Source organism: Antechinus flavipes, chromosome 1, assembly GCF_016432865.1.
Source record: "Antechinus flavipes isolate AdamAnt ecotype Samford, QLD, Australia chromosome 1, AdamAnt_v2, whole genome shotgun sequence".
Lineage (NCBI taxonomy): Eukaryota > Metazoa > Chordata > Mammalia > Dasyuromorphia > Dasyuridae > Antechinus > Antechinus flavipes.
The window spans coordinates 659,089,904-659,109,124 of record NC_067398.1 but is presented as its reverse complement, the minus strand read 5'-3'; the positions used below and the strand labels follow the sequence as shown (position 1 = coordinate 659,109,124).

Below are 19,221 nucleotides of genomic sequence, written 5' to 3'. Positions count from 1 at the left end.
CAACTGACTGTATCAAAGGCCTCAGTAAGATGTACAAATGTTGTACACAGACCTTTGTTCTGCTCCTGGAATTTTTTGTGAAGTTATCAGTAAACACCATATTGACAGTTCCTCAGTTCCTTCTGAAGCCACATTAGCTCTCGGGTAGCTGACCTTTTTCTAGGTGTAGGATCAGCCTAATAAGGAGGATTCTGGCAAGAATCTTCCAGTAATGACTGAGAGACCTCCCCACCACCACTATGATTGTCACAGGACAATCTATTCCCTATACTTTTATAAAGATAGATCATGGAGGCATCCTTGAACTCCTGAGACATAGCTGCTTCTTGTCTTATAATCTGGAAATTTTCATTTGGCTTCTGTATAAGCAATGGTACCTGGTAAATCTCAGCTGGAATAGAATATACACCCGCATGAAAGTAGCCTGACTGCATTCAAAACTCCCTTTTCCATTGGAACTTCAGTCAGGGAGTGATTGATTTCAACTTGAAGTAAATGGTCAACAGCTTCAGCATTGATTGATGATGGTCTATTGAGAACATTATGGAAGTATTCAGCCCATCTCTCCAGGACCATGTCCTTATCACTAATACATGTGGTCCCATCAGCACTGAATAATTGAGATACATCACAGGTCTTTGGCCCATAAATAGCTTTCAGTGCATCATAAAAACACTTTGGATTGTTACTATGAACATAAAACTGAATTTCATCTGCCTTTTTACTGAGTCAAGAATCCTGCATCTTAATACATTTCTATTGTACTTTACTTTTGATGGAATTGAATGCTACCTAGATATGGATGAATTATTCTACTGGCACAGCCTGTGGAGTTCTTATTTTTCATTTAGTGGCTTCTGAATTCCCCCACCATTTTCATCAAACCAGTCTTGATGTTTGTGAGTGTTATGACCCAGATGAGCAAATGCAGTGCTATATACCAAATCTCTGAAAGCTGTCCACTCCTTCTCTGCTCCATTGTTGCCAAATATGTGTTGGCTCAACTTACTCTCCAAGTTGGCAACAAACTCTAATCTGTTGATATTAATTCTAGTAGTCTTTTTGCTTTGGGGCTGCCTCTTTGTTGACCCTGAATATTGAGTTTTGAGAGGATAAGTCTATGATCAGTCCAGCAACTCTGAACCACACATTGCTTTGGTCACTTTTACATCCTGTCTGTCTCTTCTTCTTACAATCATAGTCCACTAAATGCCAGTGTTTCTGTCGGGGTGCATCGATAGAATAGAATGTTGATGATAAGGTCAGTGATGCACAAGTTCAATAATAAATGGCCATTGTTGTTGCTGTTTCCAATTCCATTCCTCCCAAGAACTCCTTGCTATGTCTGCTAGTCTGAGACTACTCTAGCATTAACATCATCCAGAATTATAAGCTTGTTCTCTTTTGGCACATTGATGATGAGGGTTTTTGGGGCTTCATAAAATTTTTCTTTATCCTCATCAGGGTTTGTTGTGGTGGGAGCATAGGTACTAATGATGGTAATATGACATTTTCTTGTTAAGTGGCAATCACATTATCATGAGCCTGTTATTCACTCCCTTTGGAAGACAAGGGATTTTGTTTACTAGATCCATTTTGATTGCAAAACCTACAAATTCTCCTTTCACTGCAGCTGTTCCAGAAATGTGTATGTATTTCCTCCTTCAGTAAGCTGGCCTTCATTTGCCAGCCTTATTTCACTCAGGGCTGCTATTTGGATTTGATACCTGGTGAATTCTCTCACAACAAAAGCTGTTGTTCTTTCAGGTCTACTAGCTTTTGTGTTGTCTATAAATGTCTGCACATTCCATATACCAGTGGTGAGAGGAATCAGCTTTTCAGAAGCTTTTGTACATTTTTAAGTGTCTCAACCACAGAGTAGGATCCCCCCTTGCTGCAGTAACCAGACCGGTGTTGGGTAAGCAGGCATTTTAGGACATTTTTTCTAGCCCCTTCCTAGCTCACTTGGAGGTGAGCAGTGCGATTCTTTTTTTTTTTTTTTTTTTAATAACTTTTTATTGATAGAACCCATGCCAGGGTAATTTTTTTTTTTTTTTTACAGCATTATCCCTTGTATTCACTTCTGTTCTGATTTTTCCCCTCCCTCCCTCCACCCCCTCCCCCAGATGGTAAGCAGTCCTTTACATGTTGAATAGGTTACAGTATATCCTAGATACAATATATGTGTGCAGAACTGAACAGTTTTCTTGTTGCACAGGGAGAATTGAATTCAGAAGGTAGAAATAACCGGGGAAGAAAAACAAAAATGCAAGCAGTTTATATTCATTTCCCAGTGTTCTTTCTTTGGGTGTGGCTGCTTCTGTCCATCTTTGATCTGAATTAATTCTCTTTATCGAAGAGATCCACTTCCATCAGAATATATCCTCAAACAGTATCATTGTTGAGATATATAATGATCTCCTGGTTCGAGCAGTGCTATTCTTAAAGGGCTGCCCAGATACCAGGAGAAGGCTGGGGGCAGAGAAGGAGAGAGGAAATGGGGGCGCTGCTGAATCTCACTGCTGCTTCCAGTGAGGAGATAACCTTATGGCTGTGATCATACCTCCCAGGGCATCCACACCTGCTGCTTCATCACTCGCCTATCGCCACAGGGCTTTGAGGTGGGTAGAAATAATAAAATAGTATGGTGTTACCTTTTGATTCCTGCATAAAATGGATTTAAGTGAGGTAGAGTTGCATGAAGTCTAAAGCCACCACTATCCAGAGGCAGAACAGAGTCAAGATGAGTAGAGATGACTCCAGATGTAGTGGATGACCTTGAAGTCTTCAATGTCTAACCAAGCTCCAAGTGCTCCATAACACCTGCTTCACCTGCCTTCATGGCCATTGGAGCAAATTGTTCTCATCTGCCCATTCCACCAGAAGAAGTCTTTACATGTTTGAGGTAGACACTCCCCTAACTCACTGTAGGGTTTGAGATCCTTTGGTTATCCTCAGCCTGGTTGAGCCCATCTGCCAAAATAGTCTACCAGGTGTGTGGCTGCTGTGCATGCTACCAGCTCGTTGGAGCCACAGGTGAGAGTAAGGTGGACAAAAAGATGGAAAGCCCCTGTAAAGGATTTGGCAGCCTTCACACCAGAGGTACTAGTCTTCCCTACACACACCCTATGCTCCTTAGGCACTTAGCACAATGCCTACTACATAGTAGATACTTAATAAATACTTATTTAGTGACAGAGTGACTGAATATTAGGAAAAAAATTTTTTTAGTGTGAGTTGTTCAACAGTGGAACTGTTGAAACAGTGGAATACACTTGAAATGTAATGATTTTTCCATTACTGTAAGTGTTCAAGCATCATCTTAAGGAAAGAAGGAGATTCTTATCTTTGTAGAGATGGACTAAATGATCTTTAAAGTTCCTTCTTGCTCTAAAATTTACCATTCTACTATTATCTTATATCACTGATTTATTTCTGTTAATGTAGAGGGAAGAGTAACCATAATGCAATGGCTTACTCAGTTGACTTTAGGTATCTGGCTTATACTTTAAGAAAAGAGAAAATACAAGGTAAATTTACATTTTTAAGGAGAGATAGGTGGTGTAGTATATAACAGCATTGGGCCTGGAATCAGAATCTTCTCCTTGACTTCAAATCTAGCCTCAGACACTTATTAGCTGTGTGACTCTAAGCAAGTCACTTAACACTGTTCACGTCATTTCCTCATCTGCAAAATGAGTTGGTGAAGGAAATCATAAACCAATCCAGTGTCTTTGCTAATAAAACTCCAAGAATTAGGCAAAACTGAAATTTCTGAAGAAAAATAAATGTACATTTATATTTACATAAATTTAAAATGTAAATTGACTTACCCTCCATCTCATCCCAGAGTCTGTAGTACATCAGAACTTCTAGCGTACATCTGCACTAGAAAATAATCAATCAATTAATTAGCAAGTATTCACATTTCTAGATACTGGGGATACAGACAACAAAGGAAAACCATTGCTGCCTTTAAGTAGTTTACAATCTAATGTAGTAGGGGAGAAAAAATTACATATATAACATATAAGAACAGACACAAAATAAGTTAAGGTTTCCTTCAGAAAAAAAGGGATGGGCACTAACAACTAGGAGTGAATGGAAAAGAAAGGCTTCATGTAGGAGATAGCATCTGAGATAAACCTTGAAAAAAATATGGCATCTCAGAGGCAAAAGGTCAGGAGGTAGAGATGATAGAGATGAGTGGAGTATATGAGGAACTGCAAGGTGGTCAATAGAGCTGTATATAGTAAGTAATATGCAGTGGAAGATGGGGAGGTGACAGCAAACAAAGCGTAATAATCTGGAAAGTTATATTGGGGCCCTGTTGTGGAGGGCTTGAAATGCTCAATGCTAGAGTTTAAATTTAATTCTAGAGATTATAAGGAGTTTATTAAGTATAGTGACAAAATCAGATGTGTACTTTAAGAATCTCCCTGGGACAGAGATGTGCAGTAGGAATAGCAGTGGGAAGAGATGGGAGGCAAGGAGATCAACTAGGTGATGAGGAGGTGATGAGGTATTGAATAAGGAACTAGGGGAGAAAATTCCTTATTAAATTCCTTATTACTATATAGAATTCCACCATTCACCTGTACTTTCAAGCTCACAACCTAGAAGCCATTTTAGATTTTTTAGTCTTCTCTCACCTTCTCCCCTCATCCCCTCAGCCCCTCCAATACTCAATCTATTGATAAATTCTGTAAATAACACCTTTTCTCCTCTGACACTGCCTTTCCTCTAGAATAGGCCTGGGTTATATTTGGTGGTTCTTTCTGTCTCAAGTCTATTCCTCCCCCACCCAATTCCAATCTATCCTCTATTCAACCACTAAAGCAACTTCCCTAAAGCACAGGTCTGACCATGTCAGCCCTTTACTCACTAAACTTTAGAGGTTCCCTGTTATCTCCACAACTAAATATAAAATGGTTCTATTTGGCATTCAAAGCCCTTTGTAATATAGTCTCCTCCTACTTTTTCCATTCTTATACCCTACTCTCCAATATGTACTCTTTGATCCATTGGCAATGGCTCCTGGCTCTTCCACAAATGTTACATTCCATGACACTTCTCAACTTGAAGCATTATCTCTGCCCCATGTCTGGAATATTATCCCTCCTCTGTTCTGATTACTGTTCTTGACCCAAATAAAATTCCACTTTCTACAGGAAGCTTTCTCTTAAGTCCTCTTAATTCCAATGCCTTTCTTCTATTAATTATATTCTATTTATCCTGTATATACTTTGCTTTATGTTTGTTTACATATTGTTTCCCTGTTAGACTGGGAACTCCATGAGGGCAGGAACTATCTTTTGCTTCTTTTTGTATCCCAAGCATTTAGTACATAGTAGTCACTTAATAAATGCTTATTGACTGACTGATAATCTCAACAGAAATAGAGAAGCTAAGAGTGATGGGTTTTAGGGCAAAAGATAAGATCTTTTGGGAGGCATGTTGAGTTTGAAATGCCTACGGGGCATCTAGTTTGAAAAATCCAATAAGCATTTTGTGATAGGTTCCTGACCTTGAGTCTAGGGCTGACTGTACAGAGCTGAGAATAGTCTGTGTAGAAATGATAATTCCAACCTTGAGAGTTGATAAGGTCACCATGAGAGAGAATGTAAAGAAAGATTAGAAGGTGGCTCAGGACAGATACTTAGGGTCAATCCATATTTAGAAGATGGAAAATGCATGATGATGAAGCAAAAAAAATTGAGAGGGAACAGTCAGAACAAATAGAGAAGAGTGTCATGGAAGTCCTAAGGAAAAGAAAGAATGACAACTGGGAAACAACTGTAAGATTTGGTGGTTAGTCAAGCAGTCAACAAGCATGCATTTATGAAATTCATTTCATGTCCACCTACTCTGATCAGTATGAAGAATGCAAAGGGAAAATCGGTGTTTTTGAGACATTCTGGTTGGGGAGAAAATATATCAATAAAGCATGTAGAGAGAGTAGACAGTAATATGAAAAAGGAGACATTAACAGCAAGGGGTAGGAGAAGAGGGGACCTAGAAAGGCTGCCTACAAAAGGTAGGTTTTGATCTGAATTTGGAAGCAAGCCAGGGAAACTAAAAGGTAAAAGTGAAAGGGATAGGTCATTCCAGGAATGGGGACAAACTGTTCAAAGACATAGAGATGGCAGTGGAGTCTTGTGTTTGAGAAAATGCAAGTAGGTCAATGTGTAGTTGAATAGAGATAAAATATAAGATTAGAAGTGTAGCAAGGGGCCAGATATGAAAGGCTTTTAAATGTCAAAAAGAAGAATTTCCATCTGATCCTGGACATTATAGGAAGCCACTGGAGCTCACTGTCAAATGCCTTTGGCAAATAAGTGGAGGAGGTTATTGCAATAATCCAGGCAAGAGATGAGGAAGGCCCAGACTAGGTTTGTAGAGAGAAGGGGATTCTTCTAGAGAGGTAAGGTCAAAACCTGATTGCCCAGAGTTGAAAAATGAAAATAGGAAAAGGAAATAGAGAAAATGAAAGTAAACAGCTTGATTGTGAAAGGGAGGAAAGATGCAAGGTGCTGGCTTAGTGAGGGGGGGAAGGGAGGGCAGATAGTAGTAGGGCATGGTAAAACTTTTTGTTTTTTAAAAAAGATGAGGGACACAAGCCAGGAAAAAAAAACTATAGATTAAAGAGAATAGGGCAGTGATGTCACAGGATGGATCAAAGTAAAAGAGGTGCTATTGAGGAATGATGTCAAAGGACTTTGAGAGATGTAGAGAATGGGAAAGGAGGATGGTCTCCATTTGGTGGCCAGTTTCACCGTTTGTAATGACAATCCCTGTTGTATAGTCATATCCTATGCTAAAAACTTTTTGGAAACAGTGAGATACAGAGAACTACTATATGTTGAGCTTTTTGCTAAAGCCCATCTCCTCCCAATTGAAGGGATGGTCATGAGAAGAAGGAAGAGATACTATCTTCTTGTTTGCTTATGTGCTATTTCATCTTTTGAATAAAAAAAGCTCCTCTTAGGCCCTTACACAGGGGATGCAAATACAAGTAAAAAAAATATCTCTGCTTTCAAGGAATTTGTTTTAATGGACAAAGGTAATAGTAAAGGGGGAGAGAGAATGGAGGAGGTAAGGAAAGACTTCTGAGGTATAGGTAGAACATTAGAGTGTGTTGTAGAACCAATATGAAATGAGTGCTTCAGGAAATTGTGGTCCAGACCAGGGCTCACCAATCAGAAGAGAGGGCCTCAGAGTAGCAGCATCTCCAGGCTGAGAAGAAAGTAGGGAGGAGATGGAAAAGTCTAGAGTGGGAGGAGTGAAGCTGAGTACTTTGATTTTTAAAAAATTCAATAAATGCCAAGTTATCACTAAAGCCCCTGTGCTTGCCCTTGGGAATTCAAGGATGAAATAGGTCTCATCACCCTGAGCTTCAAGGAGCTCACAACCTACTAAGGAGGTTCTGACATACATTCATAAATACAATATGGCAGCAAGGTGATACAGCAGATAAGTATAACTATATATGGAATCAGGAATTGGAATCAGGAATACCTGAGTTCAAATCCTGCATCAGATACTTAAATTAGCTGTGTGATGCTAGTCGACTTCACTTAATCTCTTTAGTCTTATAAAGGGTGAATAATAACAATTACCTGTCCCTCAAATTATGGTGAGAATCAAATGGAAAGTATTTTGTAATCTTCAAAGAGCTATTGAAACGCTAGTTATAATTATTAGATATTATTACATAGTAGGGAAAATTGGCTAATTATAAGTATGAAATGTAATATAAAAGAGAGATCTGTATAACATGGATCCCATCCATGCCTTTTCATCTAAAGGAGCAAGGGCAAGCTTATGGGTGGGGGAAGGTGGCGTATGAACTGATTTTGAAAGAAGAAAAGGATTTCATTCATTATACTTTTTTACTTACCAACTCTTTCTTTTTTGGTCTTATGATTATATTTCTAAATAGGCAGAAATTTTGCGTGGAAATTTTAATAAAAAACTGTTTGTCCTAGACATGAATGAAACCTTGAAATTGTCTGCTACACTGGTGCCCCAACCATCCCAATCACCAGTTCCAGTGGTGAGTATGCAAATGTTTCCCTTTCCTTAGCCCAGCCTTCTCAATGGATTTGCCTGCTCCTTCTCCCGAGCAGCATTTGAGCTCCCAGGCATTCCTACTAAAGGATTTCCTAGGACTGAGCGCTCCAAAACAATTCATTTTCCAACCCTTGGAAAAAGTTACTGCCTTGTAGCTATGCCTTATTGCCCCTGGGTGATCAGGCCTGGAATTGGACTGGACAGGATGGTTCCAGGCAGGCATTAGCACACTAGGAAGTCTTGTTTTTGCTTCCCCAAAAGACAACATAAATTGCTACTTTTATTTATTATATCAGAAAGCTTCTAATCTCTTGTTCCTCAACCATTCTCCTTAGCCACCTCTTCCTCTTCCTCCTCCTCCTCCTTCTCTTCCTTTTTGTCTCTCTGTCTCTGTCTCTTTCTCTCTGTGTCTCTGTCTTTCTGTCTCTCTCTGTCTCTCTCTCTCTGTGTCTGTTTCTCTTCCTCTCTCAGTCTATCTCTGTCTCTTTCTCTCTCTGTCTCTGTCTCTGTGTCTCTTTCTGTATCTCTGTATCTCTGCTCTGCCTTGCTTTCTCTGTCTCTCTGTTTCTCTCTCTCTCTCTTCATGTCTTCTCTGATTCTCTTTCTCTCTCTGTCTCTGTTTCTCTTTCTCTGTCTCTCTGAGTCTCTATCTCTGTGTCTCTCTGTGTGATTCTGTCTCTTTCTCTCTGTGTCTCTCTCTGACTCTCTATGTGTCTCTGTTTCTCTCTCTTTGACTCTCTCTTTGTATCTCTGTCTCTCTGTCTCTGTTTCTCTTTTTCTGTCTCTCTGTGTCTCTATCTCTCTATGTGTCTGTTTCTCTCTCTTTGACTCTCTCTTTGTGTCTCTGTCTCTGTCTCTGTTTCTCCTTCTCTCTCTCTCTCTCTGCCTCTCTGTCTCTGTCTCTGAGTCTCTGTTTGTCTCTCTCTCCTCCCTTCTCCCCCCCCCCCCCACTGGCATGCTTTAACAGAGTCTCTGCCAATGGGGACTCGGCCTGGGCCCCCATGACCCTTGTCCCAGCCCACCCTCAGGTCTTGCTCCTGCTGGGCAGACTGAGCCCCTGCCAACCTGGGTCCCTACCAGTGCTTTTCTTCTCTGGCCGAGGCTCAGGAAAACATAGCTTGCTTTCAGAAGTCCTTGGAGTTTTTGCCTCCTTCATCTCCAATGGGATGTGTACATAGCCCTAGGAAGTAAGGGAGAGAGAGATGGGATGAAGGGAGCTCTTACACCTTGGCGAGGTGATGTTCCTTAGACCAGTTTGTTTCACAGAGTATGTTATTTTGTTTTCTTCTCTTTTTCCAAAGATAACTGTCAGTAATCCTCACTCTCTTGGGTTCAAAGTAAAAATGTACGAAGATGGCTATACCTATGATGGAAACACAATATTTACCATAGTAAGCTGAATTCCCACAATGGTACTATATAAACCCAGCTATCATTAGAAAATGGGTAGTGAGGTGGTACCTTAGGTAAGGTACTGGACCTGGAGTCAGGAGTTCAAATCTAGCCTCAGACACTTAACTGGCTGTGTGACTCTGGCAAATCACTTCACCCTGTTTGCCTCAGATTGGGGATGAAAAAGGCAAACCATTCTGCCAAGAAAACCCCAAATGGGGTGATGAAGAGTCAGACATGACTGAAATGATTAAGTCACAATTAGAAGTCACCCCTAAAAATTATGTTTAATGGAACCCTCAGATCCAGGTTGTTTGCCAAAGCCTATGGATAATTTTACCTTGGCAGCATCTCTCATATGTGCCCTCTCTCTTGTCTGACCGTGTCAGAGGGTACTGCAACATTGGTTTTGTCTGCCTCGTGTCTCTCGATCCTTGTTCAGCCACTAAAGCGATTTTCTGAAAATGCAGGTCCAGTTGCATCATCTCCACCCCATTCAGTAAGCCCTGTAGGCCCCTAATCCCTCTAGGAGAAATACAAAATTCTCTGTTGGACAATCACAGCCCTTATAAACCTGTCCCTTCCTACTTTTCTGGTCTTCTTAAATCTTTCTCCACTACATACATCTACATGTTCTTTGATCCAGGGACACTGGCCTCCCAGCTATTCCACAAACAAGGGACTCATCTCTTGACATTTTTTCTGGCCATCTCCCATCCACAGAATAATCTTTTCTCCTCCCCTCTCACTGCTGACCTCCCCTTGGTTTCCTTTAAATCACAATTAAAATCACATCTTCTACAGGAAGATTTCCTCAGTCCCTTTTAATTTCAGTGCTTCCTCTCTATTAATAACTTCCTATTTTGCTTGTATGCAGCTTGCATGTTATATATATGCAAATAAAAATTGTTTTTATGTTAGCCTGGAACCCTCATTAGTTTATAAACTCCTTAAGTCCCCAGTGCTTGACACATTTGTTGTTCAGTCATTTTCAGTCATTTCTGACTCTGTACATGGCATTTATACATGTGCATTTGTTAATTGATTGCTTGTCTGTAATTCTGTACTGCATAATATATAAAGGGTCTGTAACACTTTCTAATTAGGATATTCTCTCTTTCTCTCCCTCCCTCCCTTCTTCTCTCCTTCCCTTCTTCCCTTTCTCTCTCTTTCTCTTTCTGTCTCTGTCTCTCTTCTCTCTCTCTCTCTCTTTCTCTCTTTTTCTCCCTCTCCATCCCTCCTCCATCCCTCCTTCCCTCTCTCTCTCCATCTTTCTCTGTCTTCTTATATCTCTCCCCCCTTTCCCTTCCTCTCTTCCACAGGACATTTTCCTGATGCAGCAGCATGTCTCAGGCCGGGCTCATGGGAGCTTCATTTCCAAGTATGCTCTCTCTTCAAATCCTTTTGTTTTTGTAGATTTGGGATAGGGCCTGTGATGTCATTGCTGAAGAGGGACTCACTTGGCAATAGCCCCTTGCTTGGCAATTAGTCTTAGAGAGATGCTAAGGGACTGAAGGGTTCAGCGATTGCCCACAGCCTCACAGACAATATTTTTCAGGGATTTCAGTTCTTAACTAAACTACCCCCTTTTTTATCCCTCTCCAAAAGAGTTGTCAATGAGGACTTGAGTTCCTCTTCTGACAGTACCTGGAACACCTGGGTCTAGACACTGGAATCATCCTTAACTTTTACTCTCATTCACTGCACATATTCAAATCTTCTCTAGAATAAACATTTCCAGTTCCTTCAACTTGGCTCCTTAAATTAAATCAGTCAATAAGCATTTATTAAAAGTTTTTAGTATGTGCTAAGGACAGGGAATCCAAATAAGTTGAGGGATCCAGTTCTTGCCCTTAAAGCGCATATATTTTAGATACTTAAAAGATCTTTACAGAGAATATGAAAATAACCTGAGAGGACAAGTCACCAGCATTTGGGGGACTGGAAAAGGAGGTCTGCTGAAGGCAGAACTTGGGCTGAGCCTTGGAGAAAACCATGGAAGTCCAGAATTGGAGTGAGAAAAGAGGATGGAGCATTTCTCCATGGAGGGATAGCCAGTGCAGAGGTATGGGTGCTGTGTTTAAGGAACTGCAGGATCTTGAGTCTATTCAAAAATCCTGTCTTGCTCTGAGGCTCATTGATGTCTTTAAAAGGTAATGCCTAGAACTAGATGTGGTACTCCAGGATGGAATTGAGAATCATGGAAGTCTTTGACTTGCCAAGACCTTTGACCCAGTGTTCCTCCTGAATATTCCTGCTGCTTCTTGGGTTGGAACACCTTCTTTGGGTCCAGGTGTTCCAAGGAGCAGGGACTTCTCAGACTGAAATATCATTCCACCCTTGTGGCTGTATGTCTCTGAACTTCTTCCTTCTTCCTTTGACTGGTCATTTCCTCCCAGAAGTTCCATTTTAAGGAAAGTGCCCTGGCCAGTTCTCTTCATTCCTTTTTTCTTTTTTTTGCTGAGGCAATTGGAGCTAAGTGACTTGCCCAGGGTCACACAGCCAGGAAGTGTTAAGTGTCTGAGACCAGATTTGGACTCAGGTCCTCCTGACTTCAGGGCTGGTGCTCTATCCACTGTGTCACCTAGCTGCCCCTCTCTTCATTTCTTTTTAATTTCCTCTCTTGACTCTGAGATCTTTGGCCACCATTTTTCCACTCAATATTTTCTCTCTCCTCTTCTCCTGTCAATTGCCTCCCATTTTTCAGCTTCCTTATATGTGTGTCTTCATCCATTAGAATGTAATTTTTTGAGACCAAGTATTCCGAGTGCTTAGCACCTAGCAGTGCTTAATAAATGCTTGTTGATTTGTTGACCCCCATGAGATATGTCACATAGCTGCAATGAAACCAGGGTACTTACATACGCGTAGTTAGCAATTAGGGGGATCTGATCAAGGTGATCAAGACTGATTGCTCGTCTATCAAATGAAAGGGTTGGGTTAGATCACATACCATCTGAGGTCTCTTCTATCTCTATAGCCTTAGTTTTTTAAAGTAGAGAGACTAAAAACAACAACAAAAAGTAGAGAGACTAGAGGAATGTGTTTCCATATCTAGACAAGAAAAAAAGTGTTCTTTTAAAAATGGAAAGGGAGTTTTTATATGAATCTAAGGTAGAGGGGAGTCCTGAGTAAGATGGACAGATGAAAGGTCACATTGAGGAAAACAGAATGATTGAGCAATTTGAGCCAAGAAACAAAAATAAGCCTCTTCTTGAAGAAGAAGCAAAACCCAAAGATGGAGCAGTTATTTAGGTTTTAAAGGATGATGATATAGATCCAAAGCTTTGGCCAGTCAAGAGACTATCTAGGAAAGAATGAATCAGAAGAAGAGCAGATAAGAGAGAGGGCTTGAGTGGACAAAGGCAGCAATTGGTCCAGCTGACTTCCCTGAGAGTGTATCCAAGACATGACAGAAAATATCCCAAACGGATTGACTAAACCTTCCCACTCATCCATCCCACTTCTGATGATCCTGTTGGGTACCAAAGGTTCTGCCAAAGGAACTAAGAACACATGGCCACACAGAAAAATGAAAGCCTTGGGTGATGTTTTCAGCATTACTAACTTTGGAAAGCAAGGGGTTCAAAAGTGAAAAGCATATTTGGTAAGTGAGCAACTGATTAGGAAGATGGTGACCAAGAATGGTATTTGACTCGTTTACTCCTTTGAAAAATAAGATGAAAAAGCCTTTTATTTTCTTCCAATTCCAAATCTATAATGTTCTGATATATTTTAAAAAATGTAATTTAAGGGAAGAATGCTAACAGAATATTTTAGTAAAAGCTTCCTGGAAAAAGAAATATTTAAGATGAGTCTTGAAATGGGATGTAATACACTAAATGTCTAGTGAATTTATTAATTCTAAACTTTTGCCAAAACTAACTTTGCTCATTTCAAAGCATGTTAAGGGGAGACACCTTGCAAAAGTATAGATGGAAGATATATTGCTTGGGGAAAAGCAAACAAGTCCATTTGACACAGAATATTCCTTCACCTCTTCCATACTAGGATTCTGCGAATATAATTTACACAAAGTCAAGCGTGCAGGAAAACTAAACAGGACTTTAGAAACTTTGCCAGCTAATTCATAGCCAAGCAGTAACCTTCATTCCAACACCTCCAACCAGTAGTCTTGTAGTTTTTTTCTTTTTTTTTTTAATAAATGAAAGATGGGAGGAATAAAAGAAATTAGGCAATATCTTAATATTTCAGATAGCATAAAACTCATCAAGGATAAAAACGTCTTGGGGGGAAAGGAGGCATATATCTCTATGATTCCCTTTTAAAGAAGACAGAAAATCTGGGTCCCACGCTAGTTCCTGCCTTCAACTAAGTGTAACTGGACAAGTTATCTCTGCTCTCTGGACTATAAAATACAAAGGTGCTCTCTGACGTTGAAGTTGCAGAGACAATATGATTTCCCTTAGTATCCTAGTCCCACATTCCCCACCCTCCCTACTCTACCCTTCCCTCTCACACACACTTTGGAATATAATGATTTATCAATGTCTTTTCTAAAATGTGGTACAGCAAAGTAAATCAAGCATGCTCTCTGGTTTTGTTCACTTTGTTAGCTAAAGCTTTCTTTCTCATTGTAGCATGAAGACTGCCACTTTATCCACTATTACTCTGGATTTAATTGACAGAGGAATGTCCTGTATTGACTTACAACCTCAGGTATGTATTTGCAGACTTCATTCCTCATTTGCATTAAAGATTAAAATCAGAAGAGAAGTGGACATTTTCTCTTGGAAAACCAATGAATCAGGACAGCTAATGTACAGTGGCACCTTAGATAGTGCACCAGCTCTAGAGTCAGGAGGACTTGGGTTCAAATGTGAACTTAGATGCTTACTAACTAGCTTGTGCTCCTTAGGCAAGTGACTTAAATAAAATTGTCAAAGAGACAGCCAAACACACAGAGACAGAGAGAACAGGTAGATAAATTAACAGATAATAGAATATTGTAAGTACTTATGTCAGACACTGTGCCAAATGTTAGGGATACAAATACAAGTAAAAAGACATTCTCTGGCCTCAAGGAGCTTACATTCTGATGGAGGAAGACCACTGTTCAAAGGGAGCTAACAAGGGGTGGGAAAGGTACCTTCACATTTGGGAAGCATGGATAAATTGCTCAAATGGAATTTTATAAAGAAACTGAACTAAGTGGAGGAAGGAGTCATACTGTGATGCTAGACTGGGGTTTCTGTGGAAGAGGGTTCGAGAAAAGCTATTTTAACAGTCCAGAGGACAGTGGAAAGGGGACAGAATCAGACGGCTCAGCTCAGTATAGAGGATAAGGAGGAATGTTCTCCTTTCCAATGAAATGAGGACAAATAGGATTCATCTCACCTAGAGGAAGGATGAACATTTGTGCCTCAGTGTGCTGTCAGTGGAAAGTTATGCATGTCCCTGGCCCCTGTTGGAAGGAATTTAAATTGGTAGCAAAGCTGATTTTGGAGAAAATTTAGATGTTTAGAAGCCATTCAATTAAATTCACCAGACATTCAGTATGTATTTATTGTTGTATGTTATTTCATAGGTCAGGGAAAGGGTACTATATTGAGGTACAAAAGCTATCAATAATATTGAAGCACTTAAAGGTTTACAGAATACTTTACATGTGTCATCTCATTTGATCTTTGTAGTAGTAGGTACTATTTACAGATGAGGAAATTGAGGCTGAGAGAGTTGAAATCACTTGACCAACCAGGATCACACAAATCAATCCTTAGAATTTCAAATATAAAAACATTTTTCTTTTTTTCTTTTCTTTCTCTCTGAAGCAGAATTTAAACTCAGGTCTTCCTGACTCTAAATTCAATACTAAAATAAAAAGAGAGCTCTTCTCCACTTTCTAGACAATTATAGTGTCCACAATTATGCACTACACATTAGTGTGTGGTTTCTTTATCAAGTTACAACCTTCAGGTTCTGAGTGCTGGAGTGTCTATCAGCTGTGTCCCAGAAGTGATAATATGGTAAATCTTAAAAGCCCTATATCAAGCATGATTTATTATCATTACTTTGTCTTCTTTTATGGTGTTCAAATAGTAAGGAGCTGAAGACAGATCATTATTATGTTTTATATTTGAAATTCTAAGGATTGATTATAGCACAGATGGATAAACTGGTTGGTCTTAATATTTGAATAAAAATATCAGGACAGTTAAATGTTAGTATGGAAGATCATTCTTTACATTCTCTAGAAGCATGTTTGGGCCAAGTCCTGTAGCAGGAGAGACAAGAGAAATGACCTGGCTCTCCCTAGCCTGTTTTTACGTGGCTCTAATTTCCTCCATTAGCTCTTCTTATTTTGAATGCTTCTCATTCCATGTGGGATAGGGAGATTGAATGCCCAGGATAGTTCTTAAATTTTATGGATTTTTAATTCACAAATATCTATAGGGATTAGTATTAAAACCTTAATGTGTTATATTTATGTAATTGTGGACAAGTCAATTTGTTATAATATTCCTAGTACAGCTTATTCATTGAATTCTTCAGAATATTTTATGGTTTGCATTTGCAATATGAAGGATTGTCATTTGTTCATTTAGAAAGGCTAATGAGCTTTTGGTATATTACATATACCTAACTACCTGATCATGTCTTTCTAAGAATCATTGGATGCTAAATGACTAAAAATCATGACACATTCATATATAGTAAATTTTTCCACCCCTTCATTTGCATTGATCCATAAATCTGGACCCCTTAAGAATAACTTTTCTGTCATTTCTGAGAGAATTAACACGATCCTTAAATGCTATCACACATCTCTCTATACCTAGGAACACAGATCCAGAAAATATCTAATCCAGCCCCCTCATTTTACAGATGAGAAAATGAGGTATAGGGAGGTTAAAGTCACACAGGTACCAAGAAGGACTTTGACTGCAAGTCATCTGCCTATAGTGCTAATATTTTTGCTGAGCTATGCACTGTCCATTACAGATTTACAAGACTTGGTCATTTGTTTTACTCTTTTTTGTTTTATCATACTGTTAGTTAAGATCATGTGGATGTTGATTTTCATTTCGTTTTTAGGCATTTTATACATTGTCACCAAAGATAAACAACTTTTTTTTAAAGAAATTAAATTATTTTTCAATTAACAAAAATCCATTTTCATTATCTATCCTGCCTACTATGAATAAAGGGAGAGAGGAAGAGGGAGAGAGAGAGAGTCAGGGACAGGGACAGGGACAGAAAGAGAAATAGACAGAGACAGAGACAGACAGACAGAGAAACCCTTATAGTAAATATTGTCAAGCAAAATTAATTGCAGCATCAGCCATGTCAAAAAATCTCAATCTGAATTCTGATCAAGTCCGTCACTTCCCTATCTCAAGCAAATAGATAGTATGTTTTATTGTGGACCCTCTGGGATCATATGAAAGACTAGTTTCAGCTACATTTGACTAATCTTATGGGCTCTACCCGGTTTGTGAAGTGAGGTCTGGTTCCAAAAATATTTCAAGTTTTGTACCTGTATATCATGTCCCCTGAAAATCTCAGTCCTCACCCTCTTTTTCATTGAAGAATTATTCTCTTTGTCATTTTATTATCATCATAATCTCCATAATAATTTGTTGTGATTAGGGACTGAGGAATTCATCAGTGTAGATATAACTGACCCAGAGTCAACTTTTAAAATCTTGAAAAAATTGAATTTCTTGGCCGTGGTTCCAAACCAAATATGTATCTAAAGTAGGACCTGGAATCTATTTTTCCCCATGCCAAGGCTGGTTTTCTATTCTCTTGCATCATCCTACCTCCAAGTATGATGATAATTATGAATATTCCAATAATAGGGTGAAGCCTGTTGATAAAGTGGTCATCAATTAAAACCATGGCAATCATCTTTGTCAGAGAACATTTAGAACTGCCTTTCAGAACTCTATAAGCTTAATGGAACCATTTTAAAACCATTGCTTTTGGTAGAAGATGACAGAATTTGGTAGTCTTTTCCATCTTTTCCATCTTCCAAAAGAGCTAGCTTGGGATAGTTCCATCCAGGAGTGTGTTAATAATTTCATCTTTCTTTTGTCTATAGATAGGTCTCATTTCCATTGGTTGTAACTGGAACAAAAGGATCATCATTCGTAGGTAGGTTTGTATTTAGTGTTATTATGTGATTGTTCTTCCATTAACTTTTAACTAACTTCACAGAGTAGTAGAATTTAATTGTTGAAAAGAACTGCAAAGGCATTTTTGGCTCTGTAACTCTTGCAGCTTACTAGAAATGTTTATTAACTGAGTTAAATCAGAACAAAAATTCCCCCTCAAACATTTCCCACCAAAGATCCTCCAGCATGTGCTGGAAGACCTCCAGGGAAGAAAAACTTCCTTTCCTTTCCCAAAGCTATCTCTTTTAAAAGTAACTCATTCTATATGTGGATAGTCTCATCCTGAAGAAATGTTCCCAGTTCTCAGCCCTGCATTCACTTTACCCATCATTTCCATATCTGCCTTCTTCAGCCAAATATATCAAATTTAACTACTTTCTTCTGTGACAGGAGTTTCAGAAACTTGATGACACTCTTATATTAACATCTCTGTAACAGGATAGCTGTGAGGAGAAAATGAGATCTTATTTGTGGAGTGCTTTGCAAACCTTAAAAATCACTGTGTAAATGTATGATTGTTGTCCTTATCAGTTTTTCTTACAAGGGGAGGGTGAAGTTAATGAATTGCAAACCCAATACACATTAATTGAGCTAAATCCTCTTTTCTTCAAATTCATCCAGAGTTACTTCAATCCAAGTCAGAACCTAAGTCCTTTCACACTCTCTCTTGCCTTCTTCTGTCAACTCTACATTTCTCACCCCCTTATTACTGTTTCTTGAGTCTAGCACTCAACTATGCTCCATCCAGCAAGGAAAGGATTGTCACATCACCTCCATTGCTTGGTTGCCCTGCTTCAGTTTTTGGTTGCTCTATCACACTATTGATGTGAGAATTTTTTTCAAATACTTTACTAAAATTTAGGTGAACCATATCAACTTCATATTCCCAAGGCCGTGTTCCTGGTGATACTCCCAGGACGATATCCCTGGTGAACCACGTCTCAGCCTCCAACTGTTTTCACAAGCTGTGTCCATAGTTGTGACTATCCCTGCCTGTGAACACCACGTGTACTGCCTGGTGATCTTTCTGTTCAGCAAGCCTTTCTGGAGGGATGCAGCACTCTCTCTGCCGGGCTAGGTTCTCCAGGTCCCTGTGGCTCTTTTCTGCCATTCACTGGCCCTCTATTGGATAGTAACTGCTGTGGGGGAGTTTTCCCTACAGGTTAGGAAGAACTCTTAATCATTAACTTTGTGAGCAGCCAGAAGAAGCTCTCAAGATCACAAGGACAATTTAATAATTGGATCTCTATTTACATAAAGGTTATATTAATCACCTTTGAGACCTCTTCCAACCCTGAAATGTTGTGTTTCTCCCACTTCAATCTCCACAGGGATCTAACTGCATGTATGAAAAATTTCCTGAAACCTGAAGAGCTAGAGGATAATTATACTTATATCCTTGAAAAGTAAGTAGAAGGCTATTCAGATTAACCTTATTTGCTTTCTGTTGTTTTTCTTTATTCCCATATATCCAGGACTCCGTGATCTAACTTTATCAGAAGCTTGAGGCACCTTCCTGAGATAGTGTCTACTTCTAAATCAACCAGAATTTATTAAGGACCTGCTATATGCCAGACATAGAAAGAAATCCTACTTATGGAGTCTCTGTCTTATAAGT

At 39.3% G+C, this 19,221-nt stretch overlaps 1 protein-coding gene across 1 annotated transcript in view; it reads left to right on the top strand.

Moving 5' to 3' along the window:
• The window catches only part of CATSPERD (cation channel sperm associated auxiliary subunit delta), a 135,698-nt gene that overhangs the window by 105,708 nt on the left and 10,769 nt on the right, over positions 1-19,221 (top strand). Inside the window, exons 13-18 of the mRNA XM_051971797.1 lie at positions 7,943-8,056; positions 9,375-9,464; positions 10,788-10,846; positions 14,067-14,145; positions 17,531-17,583; positions 18,935-19,009. Of these exons, the coding sequence (XP_051827757.1) occupies positions 7,943-8,056; positions 9,375-9,464; positions 10,788-10,846; positions 14,067-14,145; positions 17,531-17,583; positions 18,935-19,009 (470 nt within the window). The remainder of the gene's footprint in view (positions 1-7,942; positions 8,057-9,374; positions 9,465-10,787; positions 10,847-14,066; positions 14,146-17,530; positions 17,584-18,934; positions 19,010-19,221) is intronic.